A 13,949-nucleotide genomic window follows, 5' to 3' on the forward strand; every position below is an offset into this window, starting at 1 on the left:
TAGTAAGATCTATGGCTTAGAGTTAATTGTTGCAGCAAGATAACCACCATTAATTTGAATAAAGCAGCTGTCTTGGAAACAGATTTTTTTTTATAAGCAGCTCCTTCCAACAAAACACCATGTCCTCTGATATATTTAGAGAATATGAGTAATTTCCATGTTTATTAGGGTCAGTGTTAAACAGATTGTATCCAAAGCTAGTTTCTAAATGAAGTGTTTGCAGTCACATGAAATAAACCCTTTACCAAGATGTTGGATGCTGGTTCTTTATCTCAGCTAGTAACAGATAAAGGTTGAAGGCTCAACTACTGTGTAAGGAAGTTAAGTCATGACAGGCTAGAAATGTGGGTTGGGTAAATAAAGATTTGAAAGACATGTTTCCTTGTGGAGGTTGGAGGAAGAAACTCTTAGGGAAATCACACTTTGTTCCTCTGTTATGGAAAAGCATCATTGTGAGCCATGGTGCCTCTTTTATTGGGGTACAAGTATCCCAAGTGTTCCTTAGGTCATCAAGGAATACACTGAAAGCCCTGGAGAGGGGTGTTTGTTGCACTTCTTAATGTGCTAATTATACTTGAAGGTTTGGTTAACATTTTACTTTTAGTATTTTCCTTGAGGTAAAGATACAAAGCATAATTTTTATTTTACAACATACATACATATTACAAACTGCTCCTATAAACTTGGGTGTGCATATATGGCTATGGTATGATGGCTTTTAATTCTTTTGGGAAGATACCCAGCAAGGGAATAGCTGGGTCAAATGGGACCTCTAATCCTAGTTATTTGAGGAATCTCCCTGCTGATTTCCACAGTGATTGCACCTGTCTACACTCCCACCAGCAGTGGAGCAGGGTTCCTCTTTCCACACAACCCTCCCAGCATTTGTTATTGGTTGATTTCTTGATAGCCACCATTCTTTCTGGAGTGAGGTGGAATCTCAGCATTGTTTTCATTTTCATTTCTCGAGTGACCAGTGATATCGAACATTTTTTTTGTATGTTTATTTACTGCTTCTACTTTTTCATCTGAGAAATATCTGTCCATTTAAGGTGTCCATTCTTGGATTGGATCTTTAAATTTGGAGGGTCTGATTTTTTAAAGTTCTTTATATATGCTAGATAGTAGACCTTTGTCTGAGGAACAGCTGGTAAACATTTTTCCCACATTGTGGGTTGTCTCTTCACTCTGTTGGTGGTTTCTCTTGCTGTACAGAAGTTTTTTTAATAAGATGAGATCCCAGTTGTTGGTTCTTTGTGCTAGTTCCTATGCAACTGAGGCTTTGTTCATAAAGTCTTTTCCTAAACCAATGTCTTCAAGAGTTCTACCTAGCCTATTTCGAGCAAGTTTAGTGTTTCTATTTTAATTTTTAGATCTTTGATCCATTTCAATTTTAGTTTAGTGCATGGTGAAAGATTTGGTCTAGTTTTAATCTTTGGCAAGTTGAAACTCAATTTTTCCAGCACCATTTATTAAAGAGGCTATCTTTCCTCCAGTGAGGGTGTTTGGCTCCTTTGTCAAAGATGGCTAAATTTTGGAAATAGCCCAAATGCCCATCAACTGGAGACTGTATAAAGAATATGTGTTTTTTTAAATATAAAATGGAGTACTACTCAGCCATTGATAAACTAGAGACATTTATAGTAAATGGATGCACCTTGAGGCCATACTCTTAAGTGAAGTTAATAGGACACACATGTGTAAATACCGAATTGTTTCTCAGGTGTGAGAAACTGAAAGTGTAAATGAGAACCAAAATGTATATAGATAATATGAAATAGGAAGAAAAGGTTCAAAGGGGAAGGGGAACTGGTGGAGGGGTGGGAAAAAGGAAAGAAGGGAAAGAAGAAAATGCAAAAAGAAGGAAAAACAAAAACAAAGCTTTCGTAAATAGGGAGGGGTGGAAGGGAGGGGAGGGGAATGGGAAAAAACAAGAACCAAGATATGTCATGTACAAGTACAAAATCCCAATGATGAATGTGATCATAATGTATACCTAAAATGTACCAACAAACTTAGTGAATAAAAAAATGAGTTATGGGGCTGGGGATTTAGCTCAGTGGCGCTGCACCTGCCTCTCAAGCACAAAGTCCTGAGTTTGATCCCCAGTACCGCAAAAAAAAAAAAAAAAAAAAGTTATGAAAAACTAACTAACTAAATAAAATATATATAATAGACTATGAAATAAAATTTATGTGAGTTTTCAAGAGAAAACAAGTGCTCTCAAATTTTGTGCTTTATAAATGTGTTGTGCTATGGTCCAGGTCATTGTGTGTGAACATTCACACCATGTTGTTGTTAGAACTTTGAGAGAAGTGTGAGAAGCACAGGACAGTTCTGTGAGCTGAGACCCTGCTTTTCAATCAAATAAACAAACTTAAGTTTATGTCCTCATTCTACAACTTACTAGCGAGGTGACTCTGGACTAGATATTTAGTCTTTCTGAAAATTTTGTTTGTTTTTTCACTTGTAAAGTGGGGATAACAATATCTATCTTATATTATTGTGTATATTTTTAATAACACATGCACAATGTCTGAGATATAATAGGCATTTAATAAGTAGCTGAAAGAAAACATTAAAATAAATAAAAAATAAGGAGTAACCTATTTTCTTAGTTTCTTTCCCATTGTGCTATTTTTTGTCGTTTGGCATATAAAGAAATAGCTTTAGAACCTAGCTTGGTAGCCCACATCTGTAATCTCAGCTAATGGAAGGCCAGCCCAGGAAGATTGTGAGTTTGAGGTCAGCCTGGTCTCTACATAGTGAGATCCTCTATTAAAAAAAGGGGGGGGAGGGGACTTAGCTCAGGGGTTCTGCCACCTACCTCACAAGCACAAGGTCCTGAGTTCGATCCCTGGTACCAAAAAAAAAAAACGGAATTGTCTCTAAATCTTTTTAATGGTGTATACCTATTAGCGAATTATTTAAATATTATATGTACAGATATATATATAATCCAAAATAATTTGAAGTAATGAAAGAGTAGTAGCTGAAGAGAAAGTGAAGCTACACTGCTTTCTTCCCATGCTCGGTGGACTGTCTTGTGTGCCCCTGTCTTTTGTGCACTGCCTTGTTGTGATAAAGATGGGAACCAGAAATGGTGGCCTTCAGACCAATTCACTGGTGACACATACAGAAAAGTATTCAGACTACATCCATCTCCCAAGAGAATGTAGCTGGGCATAAATAGGGACTAAATTAGCTGGGTGTGGTGGTACCTGTAATTCCAGCCCTCAGCCCCCAGGAGGCTGACGCAGGACCATCATGAATTTGGGGACACCCTGGGACTAAATGGGGAGTTGGAATACAATCTAGGAGGATATATGCAGATGACTTAATCCAAAATATATCTCTAGAAAAGATAACCACAACAAAACCAGCTAATATGTAGAGAAGAATCATAATTCTTGCATATGCATGAATGTCTAAAACACACACAAGCATGCCGGAAGACAGACCTTTGATTGCTGATCCTCTGGCATCAAGACCATAGTTTCATCTCTATCTCCTAATGTCATAATATGGTTGAGTTTATTCCAAGTTTACTTGTGGGAAAATGAAGCACCTTGTAGGTGCTCTTGAGCAACCTTTGAATTGATGAGCTCATGAGCCCAGGATGAAAAATGAGAGTTTTGTCAGGACTCAAATTAGCTTGTAGTACAAGGTAGATGTACTTTGGTTTGGGACCAGTTCAAAAGGAAGATTTCTTGGAAGAAGGATTGGCACCACATGCAAGTTCTGGTTGGTTCAAAGGTCCTTCTAAGGCACCTACTCGGGACCAAAATTTATTTATGGTTCAACCCATCCATCTGTGCCAGGTGACTAAAGCTCCCTAGAATCATAAAAGCTTTATCTTTACTAAAACCAGCACATTATTTAGCTGTCTTTCTAGTCTGCTACTGTTTTAATTGGTTTTAGCTGTCTGTGCCCCAACATCTGTCACTTCTACCTGGGCAAGTGATTAGATTGCATGAAGTCCTGGAGAAAGAAAAGAAAAGAAGGTCTGAGATAGAGCAGCTACCAGGTACATCTGTGGAAAAACAGAAGGAATCAATTGAAGAACATGTGGATGCACTGAACCCTATGCCAGCGTAAGTGCCCAAAGAACTCCAGTTTATTTATTTAATTCTTCAGACTAGTTTCTAATTATCAAGGAGAGTTACTCACTTGATCTTATTTAACCAGGGACAATAAAAAGTCTTGGAGATATACTGCATGTCTCTGAGCACCTGCCACATTTCCTCTTCTGTGTCATGATCAACACAATGCAGATTTGAACAAATTCTTTACCACACAGGAAATCCCCTTCTACCCACACCTTTGGACCAAATAGATAATCTTTCCGGAGCTCAGACCTAAATAAAAGTTCCTGTGAAGAAGGAAGGAAAATATATTTTTTCATCATACAACCCTATAATTGACCAATTTTCTATTAAAATTATAGCAAAGAACTTTAAATACTTGGAATGTTATATTCAATCAATGGACCAGTAAGTAGTTATGGAGTTTGTGCTTTTGAGGATAGCCCTTGGAAAAACGAAGAGGCAACATGCTGAATTCAGCAACATCCAACATTTATCTTCTATATTGTTGAAAAGATTGTGAGTCCTGTTCTCCTGGGGTTCCTGTCAATGAAACTTGACATCAGGTTCTGATATAGAGTCTATTTGTAGCACAATCATTGAAGCCTGCCAAGAACTTGTAGCTGAAACCAAAGATAACAGCTGGACAAATGAAAGGTTAAAGATCATACAAATTGCTTCTTTTTATTTTTTTCTCAAAAAAAAAAGTGATATGTTGATTACAGGTATAGGAAAGATTAGAATCATTCCAAGTCTTACCACCTAGAGATATTGCTGTTAACATTTTTGGTGTATGTCATACCTGCCAGTTTTTTTAAACTATGACTATGTCTATATATTTCATTCACTACCTATATATTATAAAAAATAAGAAGAGCTATTTTTAAAAATATGTGTAAAAACACCAACAATACAACTGAAAGACTTATTATATACCAAAAGGAGTAAGTTTGGATGTATCCTTAAAATCAGCTTTTAAAAGCAAAGATCAAGTAAGAGATACATTTAGAGATATTTTATATCCCTGAAAGGAAACCAGCAACCAATATTTATCCAAAATCGTACTTGCCAACTGAGACTGGGGTTACATTGTTCATTGCTGTCTTAGATTTCTAAATGGTAGTGGTGATTATACTATAATGATGGATTTTTCAGGTCCTCTTTATTTAAAGAGGCTTTGGGGAAACAAGGGGGACAGCATTGGCATCAGCGTACTCATAGTGGCACAGGCTTGTAGCAATAGGTCATTATATCATTACAACTGTAACAATAAAACTGAAGTTTTAATAAAAATTAGTAATTGTTGGAGCCGGGGATTTAGCTCAGTGGTTTCTCTGCCTGCTGTGCAAGCGCAAGGACCCGAGTTTGATCCCCGGTACCCAAAAGAAAATAAAAAAAATTAGTAATTGTAGCTCTGAGAGGTATTTTGATAGTACTGTTTTTAAGTCATGATCTTCGTCAGTTACAAATTTTGTTTTTTATTTCCTCTCTAGATGTTTTTATATAGTTTCCCGGAAAGAAGCAACTGAGATGTTGGAGAAGAATCCTTCCTTGGGAAATATGATCCTGAGACCTGGTAGTGACAGTAGAAACTACTCCATCACTATCCGACAGGAGACACAGTATGTTTAATTTAAAAATGTGTAGAACTGTTAAAAACATGACATTGCTTTAGAAATCAAAGACACAAGTTCGGACCAATACCTGTCTTGTTGCTGAAAGTTAAGAATAGGGAAAGCATGTCAATAAGCAAGGATACAGAATGAGTCAAGGGTAATAGTTGAAGTAGGGAAGAAGAAAAATGAACAAATCACTTTGGTCCTAGATACAATGGTATTGTTCATCCATTCAATCAATAAATATTTATTGGGCAGCTACTATGTGCCAAATAATTCTCTAGGCACTAAGGATACAGAATTTTAAAAACAACATCCTTGGTTTCATGGGGCTTACCCTCTTGGAGGAAACACAGACTATAGATAAACATGTAACTAAAATATCATATATATGGCAATAAGGTCTATGGAGTAAAAGCATTATGAGAGAGACAGGAATTCTTGGTGGCAATAAAAAGAGAAAATTTTTGTGGTTGCTATTGTTTTAACATAGAGTGGTCTTGGAAGGTCTGCTTGATTAGCTGACACTGGAGCAGAGATCTAAAGAAAGTGAGGGAACAAACTCGGCCAATATCTGGGTTAAGAACAGGCCAGGCAGCTTGGACCCAGAGGCAGAAGAATGCTTAGCTTGTTCAAGAAACAGAAAGAGACCATTGTGTCTGCAATGGAGTCATAAAGGAGAAAAGTATTAGGAGATAAGATTCCAGAGGTGGGGCAGGGACACATCACTCAAAATCCTGTAGGTTTTGTTTTTGTTGGTTGGTTGGTTTTTTGAGACAAGGACTCACTATGTAGCCTAAGCTGTCATTGAACTCACTGTGTAGCCCAGGCTGGCCTAAAACTCCTACCTCAGCCTCCTGAGTGCTGGCTAGGATTACAGGTGTGCACCACGACGCCCTGTCCTATGGGTCACTGTGGAGACAAGAGTTTTTCTCTGGATGACACAAGAGGCTGCTGGGCTGTTGACACAGTCTGACTTATTATGAAAAGGGCTACTTAGGACCCTCTTGATAAGTTTAGTAATTCCTTCTGGTAAAATGGTTGACTAATGATAAAGTCAGAAACAGTTAAATGCAAATGTTTTTCTATATATGTAGTTAGAGTGAGTGGATTTTTTAAGAACCACTCTAGTTTTTAAGAATCTATGAAAATTCGAATTTCAGTAAGGACTCTGGCTTAAAACATAAAGGCTTTTGTCCTACACATAAAATTCAATAACTGATTGTCTTTCATATAAAAGCATAATAAGAATTGTGATTCTCGAAGTTGCTCTTTCTCCTTTCTTTATTGCCTTTTCTCCCTTTCTTTTTTCTTTCTTCCTTTTCTTTTTTTTCTTCCTTCCTTCCTTTTTCTCTTTCTCTTCCTTCCTTCCTTCCTTCCTTTCTTTTTTGAGACTGGATCTCATTATACAGCATGCTGGCCTTGAACTTGGCCATTCTGTCTCAGCCTCCAAAGTGTTGAGATTATATGGGTGCATCACCATTCCAGGTTTGAATTTGCTATGCTCTGTGGGAATAACACTCTATTTATTGATTATTACCTACCAATAAATATATCTACTGATTCATCCCATAAATCTTTGTAATTATAAATAGAGTCAATATGAAGACAATGATAATGAGTCAAGGCAGTAAAAACGAAATAGTCAGAAACCAAAATAGTTACTTGCAGGAAAAATTAAAATTATGGCACTATGGCTGCACCGTTAGTGTGAGCTATGGCACTAAAAGCTCTATTCACTTGCCAATTAGACCATGTATATAGATACTTCTCTTTATACACCATGTGCACTGAATAGTTGGCAAGGATGTTAGAGGGTAAATCAGATCCTAGTTCTGTGTATGTGTGTTCCACAATGAATATCTGTCAATCTTCTTGTGGCTTCCTGATGTTTTCTATGTTATCTTAATAACATATGTTAAACATTAACGATGAACTTTTAACTCCATTGGAATATGGTATATAGATTTTTTAAATTTATAGGTTACTTGACTATCTTGAAACAAAGCCAAAAGAAACAAAAGTTGTCACTGCCATCAAATATCATTAAGCTTAGAACTCCTAGGTGAAAAGTGTATTTTTCTGTTTTGTATCTCTTGTTCAAGCATTTTGTCATTTTTCAGAGTTTAGGGAATTGAGTGTCACATACAAGATAGAATATCTTTACCTATTAACTCACACTTTTTAAAAATAAGAGAATATAAAACTGAATTAAAACTTACATAGAAAAAATTTTTAAGAAATATAATCTAACTGTTAAAAAAATTAGGTCACATAGAAAGTGATCAATTTTTGTCCCTCATGTTATTCCTTTCTTGGTTTGTTTGATTCCCTCACATGTGAACTATTTCCTGCACAATAGCAGCAGATCTCTTTTAAGGTAGTCTAAATTAGTTCAACTTTTGCATTGCATTTTCCATATAACTGAGCTAGAGAAATAACAGCATTTTCTGCTACAAATGTGGATTATGATTGTTATAAACAACACATGAGAGGCCATCCAGACACAGGCTTTATGTGAGAAAGAAAGGCTGGATTTATTCTCTCTGGATTCCGGTGGAAATCGTGAATGATACCAGCAGCTACCTGGAAAAGAAACTAAGTTTTTATAGGTTCGGAGCAGGGGGCCATAATCCTAAAGAATCTGGAGTGGAATGTTTATGATTGAGGGTCCAAGGATGGGCAGCACAGGTGTGAATATAATACTGGACTCTTCAACACCGGGGAGATTGTTATTCCATCCTGAATTTTCTTTAGGGCCATCTGTTCTGTTTAGTGAGAGTACCATGGCCTTTTTGTTGTTTGATGAGTGCTGCATGTTTGCTTAGAAGGTCTTATGTGGGTCAGGCATGACAATGACCACATGCAATGAGTTTCTATACTTAGGATATGAATTTAATGCCACAGTTTTACTATATTTATATTGTATTTTAGTTGTATTTGAAATGTCTAGGAAAGTTTGGAAAAAGAGTTCATATCAAAGTTATGTAATTCTAATTTTAGTAAACTCCCAGTTTGATGTCAGCTGATGGTTGTAAAAACGTGGGATTTAGCTCAGTGATGACATGCCTGCCTTGCAAGTGCAAGGTCCTGAGTTCGATCCCCAGTACCAAAAAAAAAAGAGTAACATTTCATAAAACCACCTCCCTTACCATAAGTACTTAGAAAGCAAAAAGTGAGGTATATAGTCAAGCTAAAGCATTCCAACTCTGGAGTTGGTATGTGCTCTTTAGGCTTGAGGGAACTGCTTACACTTACAAGAATTTAACTGTTATTACACAAAGTTTTCCTTATGAACCAGATTACATGTATGATATTAAGGATCATTATCTGTGTCTCTAATGCATCAGAACCAGGCCTTTGAGAATGCCTGAATTTCATATCTTCTATTTAACAGGTCACTTATTTTATTATTATTATTATTATTTTTTTTTTTTGGTACCAGGAATCGAACCTTGTGCTTGCCAGGCACGTGCGGCACCACTGAGCTAAATCCTGGGCCAGGTCACTTAATTGTTTTTTTTTGTTTTGTTTTGTTTTGTTTTGTTTTGTTTTTGGTACCTGGGATTGAACTCCCGACCTTGTGCTTGCAAGGCAGGTGGTGGAACCACTGAGCTAAATCTCCACCCCACAGGTCACTTAATTTTTAAGGACAACAATTATAGAATGTATTAGAATTTTAGCTTACAAAAGACTTTAGTAGAAAAGTGGACTATTAGGAAACACCTGTGTTTCCAAAAGCCCAACTAATTCTCTTACAAGTACATTATAGAGAAATGGTCAGCCATTCAAGGTAGATGAGTGTTTGTGGTAAAACACCAGCTGAAAAGGACAAGTTGGTTTACAAAGCAGTACTTGAAAGCAAACATTCTCTTTGTTTCCATTTTTTTTCTTTTCTTTTCCCTCCCACCCCTATGTAAATAGGGAAGGGCATAGAGGGTGAAGGGCACACAGGGAATGGGGAAAAAAATAACCAAGATACATCATGTACAGGTACAAGCACCCAATGATAAATGTAAACATATTGTATACCTGAAATGTACCAAAAAAAGAATTTAAGGGGAAAAAAAAGAATAATAGACCAAATTTTGCATGAAAAAAAAAAGAAAGCAAACATTTTCTATTTGTTAACAAATCAGCTGTTGGAAGGAAAACTCGTCTCAGGAATAAACAAGTCATTTGGTGACAAATTAACAGGTGTAGAATATCATCCATCTTTTCCCAGCTTGTTGGTGGCCATGGTGAATGCATTCATAAAACATAAAGCTATTCTTACAACCAACTTCATGTTTTGGTTTTGTTTTCTGAAAATTATTGACTAGGTGCCATGCTAATAATAAAGACAGCTTGGAAAGTCATTAGCTAAGGAAGCAGTGGAAAATGTTTAAAACAAAACAAAATACAAAAGAAAAACAAAAGGCCTAAAATGAGAGTCAAACCCTGAGCAACTTCAGTGGAATTTTTTCCACCTTCCTTTTTGCTTCAGCATTCTATTAATCAACTTACCAAGAGACCCTATGACCGTTTTCAATTTTCTTCCCACAGCTAGCTATGAATGATGATCTGACCATATGATGGTTATTACTAACAGGAGCAAACATAGTCCCCCTTGCACACAGTCCCACTTGTGAACCCTGTGTTGAGTGCTGGTAAGCACTGCCTTCAGGCACAATGAAAATACTGAGGCAAACAGGATTTTACATGTTTTACAAATGAAGAGGCCAAGACTCACAGAAATTCCCAAATTAAAACTATAAATTTAAAATGTAGTAAAAATATAGTTTAAATGACTGGAGTGCTTAAATGTGTCAGACAATACTGAGGACTTTGCAAGCATTAACCCAAAGCAGCCCTGTGAAGTACGGCATCACCATCTCCATTGTATGGATGAGAAATAGGAAAGCACACAAAACAGAACCAGAATCTGAACCGAAGAATAGCTAGCATTTACTTTATAGGATACCGAAATTCTAACTGAACTTGGAGAGAGTTTGAAACAATAACTATGTGATTACAAAGATCTGCCCATGGTAGGGGTAAAAATAAAGCCAGAGTGAATCACCCCAAATGGGTACATGTAAGATCTTTCCTGTCCAAATATATTTCTTCACCAGTCTGTAACTGACTCATGAAATTTCAGCATTAAGGAATACTTTCTTTTAGGAAGGGAGACAGTTGGTTGGATTTCTGCAATTATTTAAAAAATGTCATGAAAATTAATTTATTACTTGTTTTCTAACAAGGAATCCAGTTGAGAGCAGACTTGGATAAAGAGGCAGATGAGACAGTCTTCTCAGTAGAAGACTTCTGTATAGTGCATTGAGTGTAAGAACTGTAAAATCAGCTGGAAATGAAGAAGAAGTGATTTAATAAGGTGGAAAGGCCTTGTAGAATAGCTTAACCTAATGAACAATCTTGCTTTAAGTAGCTTCTGGTCATAAGACAAATGTCATTCAAACAAATGACATAATACTTGCTGTAAACTTTTAAACATTAGAAAACGTTTACTATCATATGAATTAAAGGAATTCAAGACAAACATGCTGTTGCTCAAAGCTAACTGGCATGCATACTGACTTCTGCACTCAGTATAAATTTGTTTAGTTCTAGGAGACAGAATTATGTGGTGATTTAATTTTTTTCAAAAATATTTATTATATGCCCAGTGCTGGAATAAGAATGTGCTACTTGTTTTTTTAAGCATTTCATAATCAATAACATATCACATACTCAGGGTGGTAATAATTTAGAGTACTATGTAACTATAAAAGAGGAAGGCAGCTGGGCACTGTGGCATGTGCATGTTATCCAACCAGCCTGGGAAGCCAAGGGAGGGGAAGTTAGTTCAAGTTCGGCTGGGCAATTTTAATAACTTAGTGAGACTCTGTCAAAATTGAAAAGAAAAGGAAGATATACTAATTTTAGTTTGCATTGACCCAATCATATAACCATTTGTATTGTTATTTAGCATGCCAAGAATCAAGCACTACAAAGTAGTAAGCACAGGAGAAAACTACACTATTGAATTGGAGAAACCTGTAAGTACCTATTTCTTTGTTGCTGATGAATTTTCTCCTCATCTTTCTCAAACCTACCTTTATACCTTGATAGAACAGAAAGAAAGGTGGGAAAGAAGACTTCCTTTCTAGGGACATAGTGCTGGCTAAAACAGGTAAGTTAAGGAGCCCTGCAGGTGGCAGATACCCAGAACAAGAAGTGAGATGCAACAACAGGCAGGTGAGGCAGAGTAGGAGATAATCTGCTTCTAAAAATGCTTTCCTCTTTCATTTTTCTGCGAAATTTTTTATTTCTTTGCAGTACTGGCAATCAAAGCTACAGGGCCTCACTCATGCTAAGCAAGCACTTCTGCCACTGAGCTACATCCCATCCTTTTTTGAATTTTATTTTTTGAAAGGAGCAAGTTGCCCAGGCTGGCCTGGGATTTGCTAACCCTCTGCCTCACTCAGCCTCCCAAGTAGCTGGGATTACATGTGTTCGCTACCACACTTGTTCGCTTTGAGTCCTTTTTAATATAATTGTTTCAGGGGGAGAAGAAAGTATTTTTATTAGACATTTGTCGTACATGCTCCAATTTTAAGTATTAAATGTGCTTATTTCTAATGGAAGAAAAAAAATCTGTGACTATCTAAACCAGTGGTGGAGAACCTATGGCACATGTGTTATTTTTCTTTTAAGACAAAAGATATTAATGTATGAGTTGTTTTTTCTAAACTAAAACCTCAATCTTCAGGTTTAATTGCAGTATTGGCACTTTGTGATACATAAGTGGCTTTTGGGTTGCAATTTGGGTGTCTCTAAAAGGTTTGCCACCACTCACCTAGGCCTTTAATACCTGCTATACTGAAGTTGAGCAATTTCCTCTGAATAAAAACATACCAGTGAAGACAGGGCTTCTTCTTTGTTTTCAACCCCACTCCAAGCCTAGCTGACTTATCAATAACTAACAATATACAATCGAAACCACCAAATACCATGTTAGGCTCAGAGCTAAGTAGTTTACATTTACAATTTAATGTTTTTCAGTACCCTGGGGTAAATATTGCTATGTTTGTTATACAGATGAGATATTCATACTGGTCTCAGCCAGTAACAGTGTGATGTGGCCTATGTTCTAGGCTGCTAAGAAGGAATATAGCTCTGTGATCTTAGCTTGTAGTGATGATGTCTCTGAACAGTACTTAAATGGAACTGGTGAGTCTCAAAAGATATTTACATTTTTCTAACACTGAGCTCCTAGTTCCTCTGCCTTTCCAGGCCATTGTGCTGATCAAATAGAAAAATAAACAGTGCAATTGAGTTACTTATATTTCAGCCATAACCCTTAGAGATAAAGACAGGTACTGATTTACACAACACACACCTTTGCCATAAATCCTCCCAAAGTTGGTCAGTACTTAGATCCATGTCTACTGTATTTTTAATGGAGACAAGAACTAGATTGCTAAAGGATCATCCAAATAATTAAGGGAATGGAAGTAATGGTCAGAGAGAAATAATGTATCTGGCATATATTCATAACTGGTGAACTGGGAGAAAAATTAAGAGCCTGGATTATCTTTTCACCTTTCACTCTTCCTAAGCCCTCAACCTACCCCTCAATCAGGCTGAAGTTTTGTTTGTTTGTTTTTTGAGACAGGGTCTTGCTCTTGGTCCAGGCTGGCCTTGAACTTTTGGCCATCCTCCTCCTCAGCCTCCAGAGTGCTGGGATTATAGGTGTATGCCACCATATCTAGTTCAGGTTAAATTTTTGTGATTTTGTTTTCTTCAAAGTTACCTGGGATATTCAGATTTAACTAGATTTCCCTTACATAAAAATAATTGGTTTAGAGGTAGAGACATATTTCAGTAACTCCTAGACTAGTAAATTCTCCTGTTACAATGAGATATTAAAATGCTTAACTTCTTTGACTTCAAGCGTTCTTTGATTTCAAGCAGAGGAAACTAATTATGCCTAACTCAAGCAAAAATGAGTTTATTAGAGTTTATTATAACAGAAAATATTCTCATAAATAAGCACTCTGAAGGCTAGCAAATCTTCAGAGACTAGGAACAGTTACATCTACTAGTAACCATTTAATTAGAAAATCACTCTCTTTTCTTGTTCCTAAGATTGAGCTCAATTTTCAGGAAAGGAACATATTCTGTCCTAACTTGAGTCATTCTTGTATCTTAATTGGGGGAGAGCAAGGTATCCAGCTGTTGGTCACCAGATTATATTCAATGGGAA

The 13,949-nt window shown here is 36.6% G+C and overlaps 1 protein-coding gene across 2 annotated transcripts in view; it reads left to right on the plus strand.

Moving 5' to 3' along the window:
• The window catches only part of Stap1 (signal transducing adaptor family member 1), a 48,042-nt gene that overhangs the window by 21,081 nt on the left and 13,012 nt on the right, over nt 1-13,949 (plus strand). For both annotated transcript variants that reach the window (XM_021262290.2, XM_004849833.3), the window contains 3 exons: nt 3,922-4,094; nt 5,579-5,707; nt 11,670-11,739. In XM_021262290.2, coding sequence (XP_021117949.1) covers nt 3,922-4,094; nt 5,579-5,707; nt 11,670-11,739 — 372 coding nt within the window. The remainder of the gene's footprint in view (nt 1-3,921; nt 4,095-5,578; nt 5,708-11,669; nt 11,740-13,949) is intronic.

This window comes from Heterocephalus glaber, unplaced genomic scaffold (genome assembly GCF_053883595.1).
Source record: "Heterocephalus glaber isolate CG9 unplaced genomic scaffold, H.glaber_assembly_v1.0 deba00001509, whole genome shotgun sequence".
Classification (NCBI taxonomy): domain Eukaryota; kingdom Metazoa; phylum Chordata; class Mammalia; order Rodentia; family Bathyergidae; genus Heterocephalus; species Heterocephalus glaber.